General features: G+C 43.8%; 1 protein-coding gene across 2 annotated transcripts in view; it reads left to right on the top strand.

Moving 5' to 3' along the window:
* The first annotated feature begins 4369 nt into the window (after positions 1 to 4369).
* Positions 4370 to 21881, top strand: part of LOC135262708 (gamma-aminobutyric acid receptor subunit beta-2) — a 67275-nt gene continuing 49763 nt past the window's right edge. Inside the window, exons 1-3 of one of the 2 annotated variants that reach the window (XM_064349854.1) lie at positions 4370 to 4888; positions 5006 to 5097; positions 5870 to 5937. In XM_064349854.1, the coding sequence (XP_064205924.1) occupies positions 4806 to 4888; positions 5006 to 5097; positions 5870 to 5937 (243 nt within the window). In that variant the 5' untranslated portion in view covers positions 4370 to 4805. The remainder of the gene's footprint in view (positions 4889 to 5005; positions 5098 to 5869; positions 5938 to 21881) is intronic. The other variant, XM_064349852.1, reaches the window with a different exon arrangement.

The following is a 21881-nucleotide window of genomic DNA, read 5'->3' as shown; positions in this document are numbered from 1 at the left end:
AATGTGGCTGTGTTCTCCATAACTAGATCTTATTTATTTTATTTTATTTTATTTTATTGAGGATACACTTAAAAGCCAATTCAAGAGGCCGAAGTACATTTGCCTCTGCATGAATTGACAGGCTTACAGCCGTTTAATGGTTTATATTATTATTCGTTCCCAAGCCAAAACCATGAAGGCCTAGATAATTTGAGCTCCAGATACATTTCTTGTTGATGTAGCACAGGATTAACTTTATAAACTTATTTCCATATTGTCCACACTGGTTTCAGCAAGTCTCTTGAAATGTATCTGGTTACTGCTTTTATAAAACATGAACAAGCTCACTAATTTTGTTTTTAGACAAAAAAAAAAAAAAAAGAAAAAACCTCAGTACTATCTGCAACAAACAAGCAAGCACATTTAATGCTGTTGCCACCATTTTATTTCCAAACCAAGAAGTGGACATCAAGGATAGATGTCAGGGACCTGAACTATATGGCTGCTGGTTAAATGCCTTGGTGGACTGAAGCTGTCGCACCTCCAAGCAGTCCTCTTAAATGTGAATTGCTCCAGCACAAGGGTTCTCAAATGTTCTGATCTCCAGGCCTGCTTAAGTGTGAGATCACAAATACGTGATTAGAATGTTCTTAACTGAGAATTCTAATGCTGATGTCACAATCACCACTCGTGACTGAAAGCAATGGGGTTCTAGAACATTTTGAATTTTGAAATATATAGTAGAAAAAAGCTCTACTCTTCCAAGGGTTCATGAGAAATTATGCTTCTGTGGCCAATCCCTTATTTATATCTCAAAACCCTCTTCACCGCCTCCATTGCCCCACCAGTTCCCCACCAGTAGAGAGGGGCAGCAGCTTAGCATAATGAGCAAGGAACTGCCCTAAAGGTAGCAGGTTCAATTCCCAAATAGGACACTCTGGACGTACCCTTGAGCTAGGTTAGTAACCCAAATTGCTTCAGCATATATCCAGCTGTATGAATGGATATTATGTAAAAATGCAAAAGCTGTGTATGTCACTCTGGATAAGAGCATCTGCAAGATGCTTGTGATGTAATGTCCTGACCCAGAGTTTGCCTCTGGGTAGTAACTATCCTCTTGTATAAAGGGGTATAAAACAAAAGTACAATAAGTCCCAGAATAAGGGTACCAGCTAAAATACATTTGCTGGTCAGTTTTACAGAAGTAGAGGTAGACATTTAAGTAAAACATTACTTTAAAATTATTCTTATTTCATTTACATGCGATTTCTGTGTAAACAACTGGATTAACCAAAAAGCACAAAAAAAGTTTAGTTCTATTATACATATTGTATCATTACATATTATGAATGTGTTTTACTTAAACAAGTTTAAATCAAATGTCATATTTCTGATTATAATCAGTGTAGTGGGCACAAGCATAGTACACTGATGACATAGTCACACAGTACGCAATCTGTCCTATACTGTAAGTAGCTCATAAACTCTCATAAACAGCCTTGTCCATTGCGTCCATTGACAGTGATCCGCAATGATCAATCAGCAGTCTGAAAAAAAATATACATATAATTCATTTTGCACAGCTTTATCTTCTTTAAAATGAAAAATAAATAAATAAATAAATAAATAAATAAATAAATAAATAAATAAATAAATAAATAAATAAATAAATAAATGCTGTGGATATTTGCTCTCCAAAAGCACTGCCACATTCTTGCTTGCTCCATTCTTTCACCCTTCTGAAAAGTAGGCTTTTTGTAATGTTTTTCCTTTCTTTCAAAAATAACATTCTAATCACATGTGTGTGATCTCGCACCTTAAAGGGTTAAAGCTGTAGTCTCAAAGTCCTGGATGGGATTTGGTATATTTCAGCACCCCGATGCCCAATTTAAGTGACTTACTATATAAGTAGTGCACATGCCTTGCAGGCAAGGCCTCATCCAGCTACTGATTGATAGGTAACCATAAAACCCTTTAGAACGGGGGCCTGCCAAAAATGGAGTTTAAGATCCCTTGCCTTCAAGCGATTGTGTGGCTACATGGTCCATCCTCTATTGATATGTATCCAACAGATCAAACACGATTTGGATTAAACGATAATAACAAAACTACAAATGAAATAACACTGTGGCATGTGGCAAATTAATGAGCGTAAAAACAAACACGCTTACTTAAAAATGCAAATATTTCACTCGTGTCACTGCTGTTAGCACTGGGATTAAATTGCTTAATGCAATATTAAACAGGATTTGGGTACAGTTATGAGAATATGGGACGCATGTTTAGCTTTTTTTATTTATTTATTTATTTATTTATTTATTTTTCTGACAGATAGGCTCAGTGTCATGGACTGATGATAAGCTAAAGTACTTTATCAGTGTACGCAGGTCTTCTGTGCATGCACAGCTGACCAACGCTGCAGCCACGTGCTGGATATCGGTAAACTAATCCAGGCTAATAAAAACCCCTGGCCAAGAATTATAACATTCCATTATGACTAAACACTTGTCACTGAGCTAATATGTACTGTAAGTTTTTTTTGTTTGTTTGTTTGTTTGTTTTTGTTAGAACAATAATAATCCCTGAAAGTTTGTACTCATGAAAACTTTACTATGAAGTATTTTGTGTAACATAACTTTCATTTGTTCATTTAAACATGACTTGGAAAATGAATGGATCCATTTATCTGCCCAATCTGCTTGTTATTTTATTATTTTTTAATTTTTTATTGGTATTGTTCTATGAAATTTTGGTCACTGTGAAGAGGTGATACTTTCCATATCACTGTCTTGTTATCCTCTAACAAGAAAAATAAACGGTCTAGGGGACTAAAAATGTACAGTCTTTCTGTTACAAGTGATACCATGAAACCACGGTTTCACGTTTTCCGCAACAACTGTACATTATACGCCCACCCTTAACGTATTTAGTCTGAAGTGGTATGTTGTTTGACCACCAAAGTGAGGATAATTCGTCACGATTCCGGCATGACATCCCTGAGTAACCGCCCCCTCCCTCTCCACCCCTCTTACACACACGTACCCCGCCCATCCTGTCCATCCCCAGTGTCCCCTGATCTTCCACCCACCTCTTCTTTCCACCAACGACAAACCTGGACACTACCGAGTATTCAAATTAAAAGGCGCGTGCGGCCGTCCTTTGATAGGGACAGACTAGCTCGTATAACTATCGCTCGATAATACAGGAGGGCATGCACGTGCTTGCGCACGCGCTCCAGTGATAGTGGAGGAATCGTTGACAGAATGCAATAGCGCTCTTTACGACCGAGCGGTACAAATCAACTTGCCTTTACCAGGCTGTTATTTTGTCTTCATTTTCTGTTTCGAGTACTGGATAAGGGGGATGCACATTATGTGACGTTTCGGGGTCGGGGGGGGTGGGGGCTGTGGTGGAGCGGTGGACAACCATCCGCTCCTTTAGTATCTATCAGTCTTCTGTCAGTTTAGAGTCTTGTAGAAGAGTGGTTCACAGCAGAATGGCTTATTATTTAGTTCTGATTTCTTGCTTGCTTGTCTTTGCCGATGGAATGCGTTTACCTTATTGGATATAGACGTTTCATTTGAGAGTGAGCTAAAATACGTTCAATAGTTTTACATTTTGGCTGGACCCTTAACCTATCTGTAGTTCTTAAGTCAACTGCCTTGAAATTAAATTCGAACTGCTACACATGCCGATCCTAGGGAACTGAACGTCAGCGACACTGTGTACTGTGCCGTAGGCCTATGCCATAATCACAATTATTATTCTGAATGTCATGAATTCATTCTTCAATCAAATGAAATGGTGCGTCTAACCTTTAGTCTCATTAGCACGTAGCGAAAATGATCAGACATTGGATGTAGGCCGATAAAGCATGTGCACAGCGCGGGGTTAAACGTGTATATTGCGTTCCACAGCGTTTTACGTTGCTTTTAATGCGGTCCTTCTCACACAATTATGCGGCGATATTCTCCGCCAAATCGAATTATTAAGTTTTGCCCGCTCTCGTGGTACATTTGTACACACATGACACCACACAAAAATGCGCGTGCACATATACACACACGCGCGCGCATGCACATAGAGTACACAGTGGCACTCGCAGTTTGGGAATGGTTTCCCTTCCAAAACTCTTGCTGATATAACCATTGTGGGACTGTGAAAATACACTACGTGTATTCTGATGAATTGCACTAGATAATAATGATGATAATAATAATAATAATAATAATAATAATAAGTGCTTTAAACAATTTAATTTAGAAACCCCAATAGCATTAACGCCACATGGGATCCGAATGAACGAAATAATTGATTACAGGCTTATGTTTTATTGATTTATTTATTTATTTTTGACAAAGTCTACAGACTACACATTTGATCCCGCATATCCTTGTGAACCTAAGGTATCGTTCTTTCGTTTTCACCAGCATGAGAACTGGAACACGAACAGTAGCCTACCCGTTTTCCGAAAGAAGGCGTCGTTCTACCCAACAGTGCGAAGTGTAAAATACGCTTTAAAAACCAACACTGCGAATCACTCCATTATTACAATTCTTCCCTTACATTCAAAGGGCATCAGCAGCGTAAGGGCGATCTTTTTATCTAAGTATTTTCAACGCCTCTGACTGACTTGTTTTATTCTTCGCTTTCCCCTTTAAATTTTTTCTCTGCCACAGAAATTGCTCTACCACCAGCATCAGCAGCCGCGGCTCCTTGATGTTGTGGTAGAGTATGCGCATGCGCTCCACATTGGAATTACTGCACTGGCCAGAATAAGTTGGATCTCGTCTGTCTTCACTGAAATCCAAAATCATATCAAAACTATGGCGATGTTAAGAATTAGGAAAAGGAGCTACTTTGGGGTTTGGACCTTTCCGTTAATTGTGGCTGTGGTGTGTGCACAAAGGTAAGTCGTCAGATTAAACGTTCCTTACTTTGTGTGACTGTATACACAATATTTAATACTTCAATATTTGATATAGAAAACACTGCATCTAAGAATGTACCTCTTTCCTTCTTCTAGTGTCAATGACCCTAGCAATATGTCACTGGTAAAAGAAACAGTGGATAGACTGTTGAAAGGATATGACATTCGATTGAGGCCAGATTTCGGAGGTAATTAAAATGATTTAATACGGATTCTAACTGAATGCTTTATTATTAGCCATTTAACGGATTCAATGTGTGTGTGTAATTGTGTGAATTGGCAAATAGCTAGGCTCATGCTAAAGTTAAGCGCACATACCTCCCAATTGCTAAGGTATATGTGTATCAATCGGGCCAGATTTCCGATAAACGGTCAGTGATCATTTCACATGTCTGAAACGATACGGAGTGACCTGTTTATAACGCATTTAATGGAGGTGGATCATTAAACTTGTGATTGGGTTGCCGTAAAATCCAACTTTAACCGTAAGCGACAATGACGACTGAAATTCCACCAGCATCATTATTTTGTCTGGCATTTACTGTTCGCACCTTAAGTCCAGCTTTGTGCTCAGGTAGTAAATGCCCTTTACAATTTGGGGATGGTTTTAATACCGATCCTTATTAATACGATCTGAAATCAAAAGAGCTAGACACGACCCGTTTTCCTTGGGAGGAGAAATGGGCATGTAATACAAATTCTATTCGGTTTTTATTCTATCCTTAAAATTGGGGGGTATCGTGCAGATCATCGATTCTATTTCTTATGTCACGTTGGGCATCCGATGTGTGTAGGTATTACCTGTTTGTCGATGAGTTCAGTGCTAATGGCTAATGTGCAGCTACGCATCGGTAGCGGCTTAAAATCCGAAATGTAGGTTAGGTGGCGAAAGCCTCATTTTGTGAAGGAATAAACAAGTTCTTGGCGGATCACATTGCGAACCATTTTGTTGGTTTGCAGGTACCCCGGTTGGAGTTGGAATGAATATAGACATAGCCAGTATAGACATGGTATCTGAAGTCAATATGGTAAGTACTCAATCATTGTCTTTTTCCTAATTATCTATCAATGTAGCCCGATGCCCAAATGTTTTTTCATTCAACGCTTTCCCAGGAGGTAGCCCTGTTCACATGTACAAAGCACCTTAGCAGAATTCAGCACCACCGCTGCTTTCCACGCATTATCTGTTCTTACATTGTATTGTTAATTCGCTGATTATGACTATTGGGAGACTGCGATTTCGTCTCCATGGAAAAAATGGGAAGATAGATGTTACGATTGTTATGGTATCGAATTCATTTTTCTGTATTTATCGGCCATAATTAAATTTTGAGGCAAAAAAAAAACGCCACACGCACCACGCACGCACAGGCACGCACACACACGCACACATGCACGGTCGTGTCGTGTATATTTATACAGTTCCTTTTTCATCCACTGTTCCCGCGTACGTTTACCGGTTACGTACACCGTGTCCTTCTAAGACGACTGAAATATCAGTAGCCTACGTGAACCCGCAAGAGTGTTCACTGCGAGGCTTCCCTTTTTAAATCCGGTTCATTATGGAAGTGCATTTTCCAAGGAGGACTCTGCTGACTTAAAATGGCAGACAGCTACTGGAGATATTTCAGGACAATGATTTTGGTTTATAACTAACTCACCGTAAGACGTTCGCAATAACCGACAGCCTGGAAACATAACAGTTGCGGAAACATATGTAACAGTGATGCTGACGGAGTAGCTTGCTGCGCGAGGAAACAAAGTTTTGCCACATGCAAGAGCATCCCCTAGTGATGACTATTTAGAATTACACTGAAACACGATTCTGTGACGGTTGTTTTTTCATTAAAAAAAAAAAAAGTGTATAAATTGATTTTTTTTTTTAAAAAGGTTGGTTTTAACACTTTATGTATTGAAAGTTGAGCATAGCAACAACATATGTTCAGTGATTATAGCACCTCCTTTGAATAAAAATGGATTTTAATATCAAATTAAATTAGTTTAATGGTTTAGTTCAATCATTTGGAAACCTCAAAATGCTCAAAACCCACTAATAAATAGTGAGGCAGGTGAGAGGTATCCTTGTTGGTGTGCTCTGGGGAGTGGAATTAACACATTTTATTTAGTTGTGTATTTTGGTGATGGTACCTGAGGCCTTTCAGAGAAGATGATTCAACCTTAGATGATGGAAATGTTACATTCACCTGTATACATGTTCTTCATTCAATGTGTGATTATACATTAGTGACAATCACTATCTTTGTGGTGCTGTTCGATGTACCGTCCATACTTTATGCTATAATCACATTTGTACAAGCTGTTTCATGGTTGTTGAAAGTGCAGCTCATGTGTTGGAAGTGCAGCTCATGTGTATATTTTTGGAAAAACAGCCCAAGGAAACAATCTGTGTTGTTTATGCCATTTCTGTATTTAAACAAAAAAAAAAACTAAATATACTTACTGTGCATGTTGTCTGTTTTAACAAGGGGACTAAACCAGGTCACCCAATATACAGTATGTTTACTCAGGCAAATCACCTTTATCTGAAGCTACTGTACATTTTTCTTTTGAATATGAAACTTGGTGGGTCTTCCCAAAGAAACCAAAAAAAAAACAAAAAAAAACAAACAATTCTCTTCAGTTTGTCAATAACCAAGACAGCCAAATAAAGAATGTGACTGCTTTGAACATTTTTTTTATGTCATGTGATTACATACTTATTTGCGATTGGTCCTCGTTGGGTATTGCCCAGAAAGAGGGCCACACAGCAATCATCAATCTGATGGCCCCTGTCCCCGGGGACCTCGTGTGCGATAATCTGGATTAAACACTTATCTCAGCGTGTGACAAAAACCGAGTGTGCCAGTCAGGCACCGTGAACCAGCGGTGACATCACACATCCCCCTCCAATGGCAATGTGGCTGTTCGGCTACTGGCATTCGACGGCCGCATGAAACGTTCCCCATAACCCCCCCACCCCCCCAACGTGATGCCCAAAAGTTGGCTTCGTTTGGGGGGGGCACCTGCACGTTTTTAATCTCCTCGTAAAGGCGGAAGTTCCCGCGCGCGTGCGCTCGCTCCGGCGCCTCGACGGCTGAACGACGACGGCGCCCCCGGGTTTATTATCGTTTTGGATAACGACTTTTACCCTTCTAATGCTTTCAGCAAATACGCGCGCGCGGGAAATTATCACCGTTTCCGTGGTAATCCACAAAGCCCAGTTGGCAGTGAACGCACGGGATGGGGGGGGGTGGCTCGCTGCTGTTCCTGTTCTGTGTTGTGATCACCGTCCGTCCGCCGGACAGGGGGTTCCCCCCCCCCCACCCCAATCTTGCTGATGAGTCTCAACAGGGCGACGGCCGGAGCACTGTTCACCACACAGAACTTCGCTGAGGAGTACGAGGCGAAGGCTCGATGGTATCGATTGTTGTAACAGGTCTCCTGACATAATATACCGGGGGGGGAAAAGGCTACATTAGACACTCCACTAGTGTTAAATCAACTCCCGTCAGGACCACATGTACTCCATTACATTTGAAAGTACTCTGTCAGGGATGATTTGCGCTCAACGCTTTGATCTGCGCTTATTGATAAGTTTATCTGCGAAACGCATTCTGCTGAGGTTTTACCTCACCGCCTGTGTTTATTATGGGGTGTTTTGTGGCGTCGTGGCGACCGTGGTTCAAAGAGCTTCCCGCCTCTGGGGCAGAACTGATCTGGGCTCATTTAGGCTCTTAACAGGCAGGGGTGCCTTATGGGGGGGGGGGGTAAAGTTAGGATGGTTCCATGGGCCCGGACTGACAGGGGCCCCTCGAAAGGCTGTCCTGTGATTGTGCAGGGAAGGGGTCTGGATGGGACAGGGTGGTGGGGGCCCAATGTTAGATATTTTCATGGGGCCCACAATCCCTGGTGGCACCTGTGAAATCACAGAAGCGAGGGCGTGGGGGGGGGGGGGGGGGTTTGGGTCAGGGGGTTACAACCCCCCCTCAATATTACAAAGCAGGCCAACCACCCCCCCCCAATAATATACCATGATGATACAAAAAATGATTTCATATAATAAAGCAACCTAAATAAATAGGTGGGGGACGAGGATTGCAGTTCTTGGGGTCTATGCATTTCACCCCCCCCCCCCAAATATTCAAACTGAAGTCATGCCCTTGCACTGGCGTGAGACTCCCATTGGACTTCGCCCATGATCCCCTTAGAGGATCTGAGTGTTTGCCCTCTCCCTGCCTATGGGGAAATGGCCACAGTGATGATGCAGAGCAAATATAGTGGTGACATTGAGCTGTGAACACAGGAGTTACCCCAAACAAAGGCCCTCCCATTGCAAGTCTTCTTTGCTGTGTACTTTTACATTATGTTCTAGCTTTTAATTGATGATCCTTTCCAAAGCTGAACTTTTTTTTTTGTTGTTTTGTTACATATCCATTTATATGGCTGGATATATACAGAAGCATTTCAGGTTAAGTACCTCGCCCAAGGGCACAGCAGCAGTGTCCTACCAGTGGAATCGAACCCGCAACCTTTTGGGTTATGAGCCCTGTTCTCCTACCATTATACTAGAACTGGCCCCTGTTCATACCGCCAAAACCTTGCTTTGCCTCAAACGATGTTAGCTCGTTAGAGCATGTGAGGTTTTCAGGGAGGCGGTTGGGCTGCCTCTCGAATAAAAAAACCCAGGGGGGGGGGGAGACAGCGTTGCCGGGCCAGAGCCCCCGCTGTACCGCGGCACGTGTGCTCCCCTCGCCGGGGCAGGTGTAGGTGTTTGCGCCGCGAGAGCGCCACGCGATATCGCCGCCATCCCGCGGCGCGTGCCTCCGCTAGCCCGCGGCGCGGACCGGAGGTCGGACGCGACGCTGGGCGGTGTGAATCTGCGGGTCGGGCGTGATCCCTCACGCGCGCGCGTGTGTGTGTGTGTGTGTGTGTGAGCGCGCGTCCTGGCGTTAACATCCTGGCTTTATTTGGCGAGGCGGACACAGGGGGTTGGAGTCGGAGTTGGAGGGAAGGTCATGTCCGTTGGTGGTTTGGGGTTGGAGTGACTCACGGGGAGTAGAAAACAACAAACAAACACACAAAGTAAGCACACACACACACACACACACACACACACACACACACACACACGCGCATGAGGGATCGCGCCAGACCCGCAGATTCACACCGCCCAGCGTCGCGTCCGACCTCCGGTCCGCGCCACGGGCTAGCGGAGGCACGCGCCGCGGGATGGCGGCGATATCGCGTGGCGCTTTCGCGGCGCAAACACCTACACCTGCCCAGGCGAAGGGAGCACACATGCCGCGGTATGGGGGGGGCTCTGGCCCGGTAACACCGTCTCCCCCCCCAGGGGGTTTTTTATTCGAGAGGCAGCCCAACCGCCTCCCTGAAAACCTCACATGCTCTAACGAGCTTACATCGTTTGAGGCAAAGCAAGGTTTTGGCGGTATGAACAGGGGCCAGTTCTAGTATAATGGTTGGAGAACAGGGCTTATAACCTAAAAGGTTGCAGGTTCGATTCCACTGGTAGGACACTGCTGCTGTGCCCTTGGGCGAGGTACTTAACCTGAAATGCTTCTGTATATATCCAGCCATATAAATGGATATGTAACAAAACAACAAAAAAAAAGTTCTGCTTTGGAAAGGATCATCAATTAAAAGCTAGAACATAATGTAAAAGTACACAGCAAAGAAGACTTGCAAAGGGAGGGCCTTTGTTTGGGGTAACTCCTGTGTTCACAGCTCAATGTCACCACTATATTTGCTCTGCATCATCACTGTGGCCATTTCCCCATAGGCAGGGAGAGGGCAAACACTCACATCCTCTAAGGGGATCATGGGCGAAGTCCAATGGGAGTCTCACGCCAGTGCAAGGGCATGACTTCAGTTTGAATATTTGGGGGGGGGGGTGAAATGCATAGACCCCAAGAACTGCAATCCTCGTCCCCCACCTATTTATTTAGGTTGCTTTATTATATGAAATCATTTTTTGTATCATCATGGTATATTATTGGGGGGGGGTGGTTGGCCTGCTTTGTAATATTGAGGGGGGGTTGTAACCCCCTGACCCAAACCCCCCCCCCCCCCCCCCCCCCACGCCCTCGCTTCTGTGATTTCACAGGTGCCACCAGGGATTGTGGGCCCCATGAAAATATCTAACATTGGGCCCCCACCACCCTGTCCCATCCAGACCCCTTCCCTGCACACACACACACACACATTACATGCACACACACACACACACACTCACGCAGACACACACACACACACACACACACACACACGCACACGCACACACACACACACACACGCACACACACACACACACACACACACACACACACACACACACACACGCACACACACATTACATGCACACACACACACATTACATGCACACACACACACACGCATGTGCACACACACACACACACGCACACGCACACACACATTACATGCACACACACACACACACTCTCACGCAGACACGTACACACACATACACACACACGCACACACACATTACATGCACACACACACACACACTCACGCAGACACGTACACACACGCACGCATGTGCGCACACACACTCTCACGCAGACACACATACACACACACACACACACACACACTCACGCATGCATGCACGCACACAGACACACACAGGGAGTGCAAGTTCAGTTCTGTATTGAAGCAGTGTGGAAAAAAAACTGACTGAAGGCTTGGTGAAAGTCATGGTCTTTCTTTCTCTTTCTTCTGTTCTTTCATTCTTTATTTAATTCATTCATTCATTCTTTCTTTCTTTCAAGAAGCTCAAGATGCACCATCTCCCCCGCCCACATTACTGAAAAACACATTCAGAGTCATCGATTGGGGAACAATCTGACTTAGTCCAAGGCTCCTATGATGAGAATTTCTGTGGGGGTTTTTGTCGAACAGGAGGCTTGTTAAAGGATATGCCATGATCCCCAGAGGGGGGAAAAAAAAGGTCTTGTGTGGAGAGAAAGAAAAATTGCTTTTTTTTATTCCAAAAACGCATGAACGCCATTATTGATAAAGGTCGAGGTCAAAATCCTATTGATCAGAAAAGAAAAAAACTCTAAATCTGTTTTTTTACCCTTCATCGCAGAACAAGACATCAGTGTCCTTCTGAGAAGTGTTTATTTACTGAACCAGTGCTCACAGTGCACTATCTCAAGTATGTTGTTACAGTATACATCACTATGGTAGTAAAGTAGATCTAATTAAAACAAGACACAAAGGAATCCCTTAGCTGTAGTCTTAATAATTTATGAGTGATTAATTTACAGAGGTACTTGGTGAATCTGACACAGAGGATTACATTGGCAGGGCTGTAGGCTTCTCCATCGACTCTGCGTGAAGAAGGCTAACCATATCCATTTGCTTGCCATGTCATAGGCTCATGAATATCCTGTCATCAAGCATTTGTGATGAAGGCACAGTTAGCTAGTCATTGGGTAGCAGAACGTGGAGATGTTTTTTTTTTTGCCTTGAGTCGAACTCGAAAAAGGATTTAATTTGTCTGTTTTGTAGAAAGCCTTTCCTCTTTACTCCATCATGTATCTATGAAGAAGTACATTAGGATCAGATAAAGATTGTTACATAAAACAAAAGACTATTTTTGCGATGATCTGTTGGGTTTAACCGGTACCAAGTCACACTTGCACAAATGTGTACCCCGAAGTCAGTATTGACTCAGAGGCAAGTCATTACGTTATTGAGTGTTCAACGTGAGTTTAAGATGAGAATTTTAAGTCTGATTGCTTTCTATTTTATTAAGGATGTAGCGTAATATTTAATAGCTCTGTTTCTGTGTCCGAAGTCATACCCCCATAGGACCTGCTTGTGTGGAATGGTAAAAGCTAAGTAGGCGAGGGTTTGGTTAGTTCTCGAATGGGCAGCCCTCTGGGAAAAGGCTGCCCTTCTGCGTTTCTGCTGGATGTGGTTGTCGGTGGGCCTCCGATCAAGTAAACCCCTGTGCATTGATGGGGATGCTGTGCTGTAGGAGGTGCCGTCTTCCCGATGCAATGTTAAACCGAGGTCCTGACTCACTGTGGTCTTTAAAGAGTACATACCACTTATTGCACAGAGTTCCAGGGGTTCCCTGGTGTTCCCTGGTGTTCCCTGGCATTCCCTGGTGTTCCCTGGCGTTCCCTGGTGTTCCCTGGTGTTTCCTGGCTAAAATCTCATCTTGCCACTTAATCATCCTGCCAGTTTAATTGGATAAAAATTGTTTGCTCCCTCTCCACCTCAGCTGATGTGTGTGGTGAGCGTTCTGGCGCAAAGTGGGCGCTACATGTTGGTAGTGGTTGAGAAGAAGAGGTCATCCTCGTCACTGTAAAGCATTTTGAGCAAAGCATTATTTTGGTTTATTTTGATTTTTTCTTATTTAGTTTTTTCTTAGTATACCCTGCAACAGTTTTCACAGAGTCTTATCACAGTGGGATGAAAGCTGCTAATTAAGGAAAAAGAGACCAAATCCGTGTTCGGTATTTATCCTCTGCCTCCTGAACAGAACCTCCCCCCCCCCCCACCCCAACCCACCCCCAACCCCCACTCCTTACTGCAAGCTCTTTAAAAACTCTTTAAAACTGAAAATGCAATCCTAGCCAAGTTTTTTTTTTTTTGTTGCAATAATGAGCAACTGTCTTGTAGATCATGTGGGAATAAAGCCACTTTGCTGTTTGCCAGGGACGGTAGACCGGCACATGCAGATGATGTTGTTACGGTAAATGGCTTAGATTCGTTACGAGGTGGATCATTATAATGGACCCTGAAGGTCAAGAGAAGCCTTCCCAGAATTCAGCTGTATAGCTGCCTTCCCCCCCAAAAACCCAGAGCACTTTCATATTTCTTATTTTATGCATAAGTGGTGCGTAAGAGCTCTCTGAGAATCTCACCAAGAGGGGAAATGCTACTGACCCAAGTTCACGGGAGTGAGGCTTGATTAAAAACACTCGAGAATGTTCCGGAACCGCACTAACGAATGACGGAGATGTCCATCGAAAAGCCCTTTTTATTAATTTATTTTTTAAAATTTATTTATTTATTTATTTTTTTGTATTTGAAATTCTCACCGTGAAGTGCAACCTGGCGCTGCAGCTGTTGGGGGAGGCCTGGGCCTAGCTATCGGAGCGACGCGGCTGTTCTGTACTTCCATCATTCTGACGGCGACTGAAGGAGGAGTGTAAGATTAGCCCCCGTTAGCCGGGAAAGGATGACACGCGTAGAGCGATTATTAGTCCGCACCTCTCGTTCATTACCTGTGCGGCTGAAAGGACGGCGCGCTCCACGCTGACGGGAGCAATGGCGTTATAAGTGCCGGATAATGACCAACAATAAACTGTAATAGTCTCGCTACACGCTAGCCGAGGTGCTCAAACGTAGCAGGTATTAGATTAAATGAATCCGCGGAGACGTGAAGTGAGCCTGCATAAGCGGCTAAATGCTACGTTTGTAAAAAACTTGGCAAACTGATGTTATATCTCAGATTGATTTTTTAATTTTTTTTGTTTTTTTAAACCTAGAAGAAAAGAAAGAGATGAACGGGCAGCTGACCAGAAATTATTGACGAGATTGTTACTTAACGAAAACCTGCAATACAGACGTTTTCCTACATTCATTTTACAATTTTGTCCCAGTTGTGGGAAAGAACCTGTCTATGGTCTTCTTGATTGAGGTTTTTTTGGGGCGTTTTATAGTGTGTTTTCTGTCCTTCTGTGAAAACCCTGGAAACATTTTTGTGGTGAAAAGTCGGTGACGTGCCATCTAGGCATCCAGGTGAAAACCAGGCTACATGTGGTTGAACGTGAAAGTTTTCTAGCCAACTTGGCTGCAGCCAGGCTATATCCGGGTAAAGCCTGAGCTATGTTGGGCTTAGCCTAGTCCGTTTTTATGTCAAAACGTCTCTTAAACTAGATTTCCAGCCCTGCTGATGTCTATAAATCCCTGTCTTTGCTCTCTGGGAATGGGGTTTTGAGAAATCAGGGTATCACTGCAGCTTGATAGTTCTGGATTGAGCATGTTTAAAAAAATAAATAAATAAAAATAAAACTATGTGTACAGCCACATGTGACGCAGATGACCTGGTTTGAATTCCAGAAACTTATTCTTTTTGTTTGTTTCTTGAATTTTGTTTTGAGTATTATGGCGATTCACAGCTATCAATCTATCGCTCCATCTATATCTGTCTATATATCTATCTGTCTGTCTGTCTGTCTGTCCTAAAATGCTATTCAAAGATCATGTTTGATACATTTCTTTTAAATGTCAAAATGTATTCTTTATTTGTGGTGGACGTCTTGCTTTTATGACACTGAAAGGACCACAGAAGGCCTGTTGTTGTTTCTCAGGTGGCTGTTTGTATGTGAGACATGTTTTTAAATGCATGCTTTATGCTGCGCCTTTAGATGAAAGAGCATCGCGTTTTTGCATGTCCATGCATCCCAAAGAGTTCCCCGTGTGAAACGATGAGCCCCAACGTGATTGGCCGGGGCAGACACGCAGGCTTTTTCCAAAGTATTTCAGCTGGAAGGGTTATTCATGTGTGTGTGTGTGCGTGTGTGTGCGTGTGTGTGTGCGTGCGTGCGTGCGTGTGCGTGTGCGTGCGTGTGTGTGTGTGTGTGTGCGTGTGTGTGTGTCTCTCAGCCTTGGACCCGGAGGCAGAAAGCTGTCACGTGGGAGAAGTGTTTCATTCTCCTGCCCAACTGCCAGTTAACTGCTCCAGCTAGCAGCCTTGTCCCGCTGCTAAGCAAGCCATTTAACCGCTCGCCGCCTGAGAACGGAGCAAGCATCAGGTTTTGGAAAACAGAGCAGTAATTCAAGTCAGCTGCCTTCAAATATATATTTTTTTAATATGCATGCAACAAATTATTTTGAAAAAATAATAATTAAAAAAAATACATAAGTATATATATTTATGGTACAGAAAGAAAAAGATTCACATGGGTGTGTAAAGGACTTTTTCCTTTCTATGGACAATGCTTGTATGACCACGAAACGCATAGTTTCTATAATTTATTGTCCCCGTCTCTCCCGGGTAATGACAGGTATGAGTCAGTCATCTGCAGGGTGTAATTTCAGCTTCTGGACTAAACTGCTGCAGACCTTGCAGCCTAGAATCACATGTATCAGTATGATAATGCGCTTGTTGAGAGCAGAGAGGGTGCCATAGTAAGAACCTCTGTCAGGGACGATGTCACAGTAAGAGTACTGCATCATTCAGAGATTACTTCACAATGACAATCTCTATCAGGGGTGACATCACAATAAGAATTTTCATCAAGGAGAGTGTCACTACAGGAGTGCTGTGTCAGTCAGAGGTTATGTCACAATGAGAGTCTCTATCAGGGGTGACATCACAATAAGAAATTTTGTTGCAGGAGAATGTTGTCACAGCAAGAATTTCAGTCAGAGATGATGTCACAATATGACAGTTAGCATGTAGCCCTCTGGATGAAGCAGAATAAATGTTCAGAGCCCCAGTGTAGTGACATGATTGCTATGAGAAGGGAGAGCTGTCTGTCAGATGACAGGTACTGTACCATGGTACTGATTAATTGTGACCATTAAAGATACTATATCATGGACAGTTAGTGGTTTCCCCCTGTTTTAGCAAAATTTCTAGCATTTAACGTTTTGCAGTTACATCATCTTGGTGTTGAGTCACATCCTCCCCTTGTCATAAAGTGCATTGAGAGTCATGAAAGGCACTATATAAATTATTTCCTTCTCCTGGTTCAGAAGCCAGAGCTTCCACGAGGCTGTGTACACATGCTCGTCTGCAGTTTAGTGTGAAAACCTTGGCTGTCAGTCATTGCTATTGTGGGTGTGGCATGTCAGAGTTGACCAATCCACAGCATGCCACTGTGTATTTGCACAGTGGTTTTTACATTATATTACATTACAGGCATTTAGCAGATGCTCTTATCCAGATTTTTACATAGCATTGCTATGCTTTTATACAGCTGGATGTATAATGAAGAAATGCAGGTTAAGTACCTTGCTCAAGGGCACAACAGCAACAGTGTCCTACCCGGGAATCGAACCTGCGACCTTTAGGTTGCAAGACCAGTTCCTTACCCATTATGCTACACTGCCACACACTGTTTCAGACTGGCATGGCCTGTGGACACTGAACTGTTGTCCGCAGAACACTTATTAATCGGCGAACAGGCCGGGGTGGAGGCCCATTAACTCACCACTCTCCATACTGCACGTTTCCTCAAAATGGTTCTCGGGAGCCGAAATAATCACTATCAATCCTCAGCGCAATAACATAACGGCCGAGAATATGGTTGACGTGGCGATTTCCAGGCGCAAGACGCGGCCTGAAAGTGGGTCCTAGCCAATGCTAGAGCTGGGTTTATGGAGCGCACGTCCCTGACTCCATCTCCGAAATTAATCCCTGGCATCCCGGAGAAATTCTCATTGATATACTGCAGCAGGATAAGCTGGACCTCATAAGAAGTTTAATTAAAAAACAAGAGTGCTTGAACACGTACTGGACGAAAGGGAAAGCTAAAAGCGTTCCCTCACCTTTTCAGCCAGCAGTATCCCAACCGGAGATGAGGTGCCTTCCAAAACAGCTGTGAATTCAAGGTTTTTGAGCAGTTTTGAGCAAGTTCTGGAGCAGTAGATCTGAGCAGAGCGTCCTTGTGAACATCTCGACGTGCTCCTAGCTAATACATTTGCAATGCTAATGCGTTCTGGAGCCAAAATACTCTATCTTCGGTGTCTTGCTTGAAGCTGCTCCTTCCAGCTTTGACCTTTTATACTTTCGCAATAATTTATTTCGGAATGTGTTCCCTCTCATCTTTCTGCATAGAGCCTGATTTAGGATTCAACTCTTAATCTAACTGGAGACATAATTTGCACCTGTAAATTTTTTTATATAAATTTGATTTAACGAGTATTTGTTTGGGGTAGAGCTTGGGCGATGCTTTCATTTGATAATGATCAAATATTTTTTTGAGCAATATAAAGGTCATTGACAGCATGTGGTGCATTGGCTTTCTTTTCTTATTTTTTTAATAAAAATGTAATTATGCCCAAGGTGGGAGTAAACACCAAACTTCAGAGGCGAACGTTTCCGGAAACAAAATGACCACTGGTATCTGTTGGATGTTGATAAGACAGCCAATCAGTAGCAAAGTCTTGCAGCTTGCATGTGATCACATGATGTGTTTTTGTGTGTGTGTGTGTGTGTGTGTGTGTGTGTGTATGTGTGCTCATTGGTGCTTGTGTAAGAAATGTAACCTATCTTAGTCACAACAGATAAGCAAATGTGTACTTTAGTAACTGTAATGAACAGAAGGAGCTGTGTACAATGCGATACCCAGTTTAAAACCAAGAGCCGTCTGTGCAAAATGCGAAATGTTTTTTTTTTTTCCTCTTCCCCACTTCGTGCTCTCAAAGGTGTTGAGCTTAGATTAATACGGCGCCGCTCGCTTTCCTCTCGAAGAGGTGGCTTCCTGCGTTCCATCAAACACCTCTGACACTGCCCGTAGGCCCAGGCCTCGTCCAGGATGGGTTTCTAGCCCGAGCAATAAACACACGTTGATGATCTATAGGGCGACACGATACGGTCCATAAAAATGATTGAGGACCGGCGACCCTGCGGACCCAGCCATCATCCTCGCACTCCGTGTTTGGCATGACAAGACGCCTGTCAGCAGCCAGACAGCAGGAGCCGCTGCCGGTGTCATTCATATGGGGGGGGGGCGAGGGGATGGGGGGGGATTACCTCACTATCCATCCGAGCGTCTTCCATTATACAGATTGATCAAGATGTGACCAGTAAATGGGTGCTGCGCTTGGTCACTGAATAACTGTCATGTGATCTGCTTCCGAGCTTTGATATTCCGTCTTTCATTTCGAGAGCTTTGATCATCGGTATCAGTAAAGTAATCAACTTCACAAACACACACACAAACACATACACACACACACAGGCGTACACATGCACACACACATGCACTTAGACACTGACACACACATACACACACACTTAGACACTCAACAAACACACATACACACACACAAACAAACTCACAAACACTCTCACACACACACACACACACACACACACACACACACAAACACATACACACACACATACACTTAGACACTGACACACACGTACACACACATTTAGACACTCAACAAACACACATACACACACACAAACAAACTCACAAACACTCTCTCTCTCACACACACACACATGCACACTTAGACACACACACACACAAACTCACACACAAACTCTCTCACACACACACACACACACACACACACACAATGACAGTGCTGGCTGTTTAAGAGGCAGTGGTTGTTTAGAAAGGAATCGTTGCTTTAGCACATTAATTAGGCCAGAAGTAGAGCATCCAGGCCTGCATCAAAAACTGGGCTCGTAAAAAAAAAGGCTCATTTTGAAGCTTCAAAGAGGCCCCCTGATAAATCTGCTGACCTGACAGAGAACGCTCTCAGATCTCCGGTCCTCCCCGATCCCTCCCAGGCTGCCCGGTTATTCAGCTCAAACGCAGAGACGCTGCGGTGCTCTTCCCTGACCTGACCTGGGCCCAGAATGACTAGAGTTAGCTGGATAGCTGCGCCAAGTAAAACCCAGAAAACTCTCCCAGATCTGCAACTTTGGACTGAAGTAAAAAGAGCTGTTCCGGGTTTTTTACTCAGCACAGTTATCCAGCTAACTCAGACATCCTGCTTCGTTAAATAACCCCCTCTGGTTACCTCGAAGGTTCCCTGACTGAAGTTAGCTCAGCTCACGCAGTAATCTTCCTCTTCCTCAAAGCCTTCCATGCCACAGAGTCCTGATCATGTGACTTAAACGTAAGATAAAATTGAACTGTAGTCCCGTGACAAACATTATATGCAGATAATTAATTTGTACCATTTTGTATTTGATGTGTATCGTTTTTATTTAATTTATACTCACAATTTTATTTATTTATCGTTTCTTTATTTTTTTTTTAAAGCAAGCAGTCGGAATGGCAGGAGCATAAAAGTCCCTCCCAAGAGTGGACCTGCTCCAGCATAGCGCGCCCGATTGTGACCGCCCACATGCAGCGCAAATTTAAACAGCACAATTGCGCCTGTAATTAAAGCTACGAAAATGACCCGTTGGGAGGCCCGTGATAGGCCACGCCCCCCCCCCATCCCCTGCCCCTGGAGGAGCAGTAATTACCAACATGACTTTTAGCGGTTATAGACACCCATTTATCGGGCCCGGCTTGAGGGAGTGCTGTCGGGACTAATTAGTAATGGATGCCGTCATAATTGCCGGCGAGTCCAACTCGATGCCTCCTCTTCATCGTGTGCCCCCGGACCGATGCGCCTGTGAGAAGATTAGTGTCATCGCGGGGCAGAAAACCGAATATGGCCGACGCTCTCCAATCATCATATCTATTGATTAAGTTCTCCCGCCGTGACTTTTTATGTGGTTAATCTTTCTCTTCAGGCCAACAGTGCACGACTATAAACCTGCGCTGTTTTTGCCCCACACCAAAACTGACATGGATCTATCGGTGGAGCGTAGTCACGTGACCCAAAATCCCATCAGCAGGACAATTATATTTAACCCTTTAAAGAGTGGATGCTGTTTGTTTTAAACTAGAACTCTAGTCAGTGCTCTAGAACTCCACTGCATTCGGTTACCAGTAGCGATTGTGACATCAGCAATAGAATGTTCAGTTAAGAACATTCTAATCACAAATATGAGGTCTCACATCCTAAAGGGGCAAACAGAGCACTAATGTACAAGGTCATTTTCTGCACGTGGGGTCATAGGGTAGGTTTATACAGGGAGAATTATCATGAGAGTAATAATTGTGCCATATTGTTAGAGGGAAAAATAAAAGCTATATACTGTCCGTGTTTTATGAAGACAGTGTATATGCGTGCAGAGAATTCGTCCTTCGTCCACGCATCTGGAGTTATCTCCATCTTTAACGCGCGGAACTTGTGAGAAATAAATGGGGTGTTGCGCAATGTGGCTAATCAGAGCCCGCCGAAGCCGCTTTCCCGATAAGATCCCCCCACGCAGAGCGCCGGGACCGCGCCGCACCGGTGAGCGTGTGCGGCTTTGTCCAAACGCGTACCTGCTCCTCCTCAGAGAGAAGGTGTGATAACGCTCAGATGTGCTGAAACGGCCTTTTTCTCTCTCTCTCTCTCTTTTCCCTTTCCTTCCCCAAACGCCTTTAGAATTCTTTAAAAAAGTTGTACTTTTTTGTGTTATCCTGTCATTTCCAAGACTCCCCCCCCCTCCCCGCCATTTTGGCTCTGAAATGAAAGGCAGAACGACACAGAAGTCTTGGCATGACACGGAATGGCGTGAGATGGGCAGGGGAATTATGGGTATTTGAGTACGATTGTGATCGAGAGTGAGTCCCTTTTGGACCAAAAGGACCCACAAACAAACAAGAAACAGAAAACGAGAAGCTTTTGAGGAACAATCATATATTAGCTCAGCCGTTCACTGCTGTAAGTCAATGCCATCTGTGGCCTTCTGTGTCTCGTTGCTGTAAGACCAGAGGCACCCCCAAACCCCGCCAGTTTACGCCAGCGCTACAGATGATCTCATCATCTACACGGACGAGCTGCTGTTGTCAGAATTTCGCTAAAAATTTCTCCTTGCGCAAAGTCAGGCTGAGGGCTTTTCAATTATAATTGACACGAATGAAAAAAAAAAAAAACCCACTATAGTTCAAACAAAGAGTGCGTTGAAAATCATTTAACAAGAAGGCTATTTTTACTCCCACATTCACACGCGGAGGTGTTGTGACATACGTACGTACGCGTCAAGTGTTAAAATATGCGTGATGGGAGCTGGAGATGTTAATGTAGACACCTGGGTTGGTATTAACATGTTAAATTGGATGTACGGCTATTACGCTATGTCAACAAGACATGTTGAGTTTCCCCTCCCCCCCCC

This window comes from Anguilla rostrata, chromosome 9 (genome assembly GCF_018555375.3).
Source record: "Anguilla rostrata isolate EN2019 chromosome 9, ASM1855537v3, whole genome shotgun sequence".
Classification (NCBI taxonomy): Eukaryota; Metazoa; Chordata; class Actinopteri; order Anguilliformes; family Anguillidae; genus Anguilla; species Anguilla rostrata.
The sequence above is the reverse complement of the archived record's forward strand: the minus strand, read 5'-3'. Positions and strand labels throughout refer to the sequence as shown.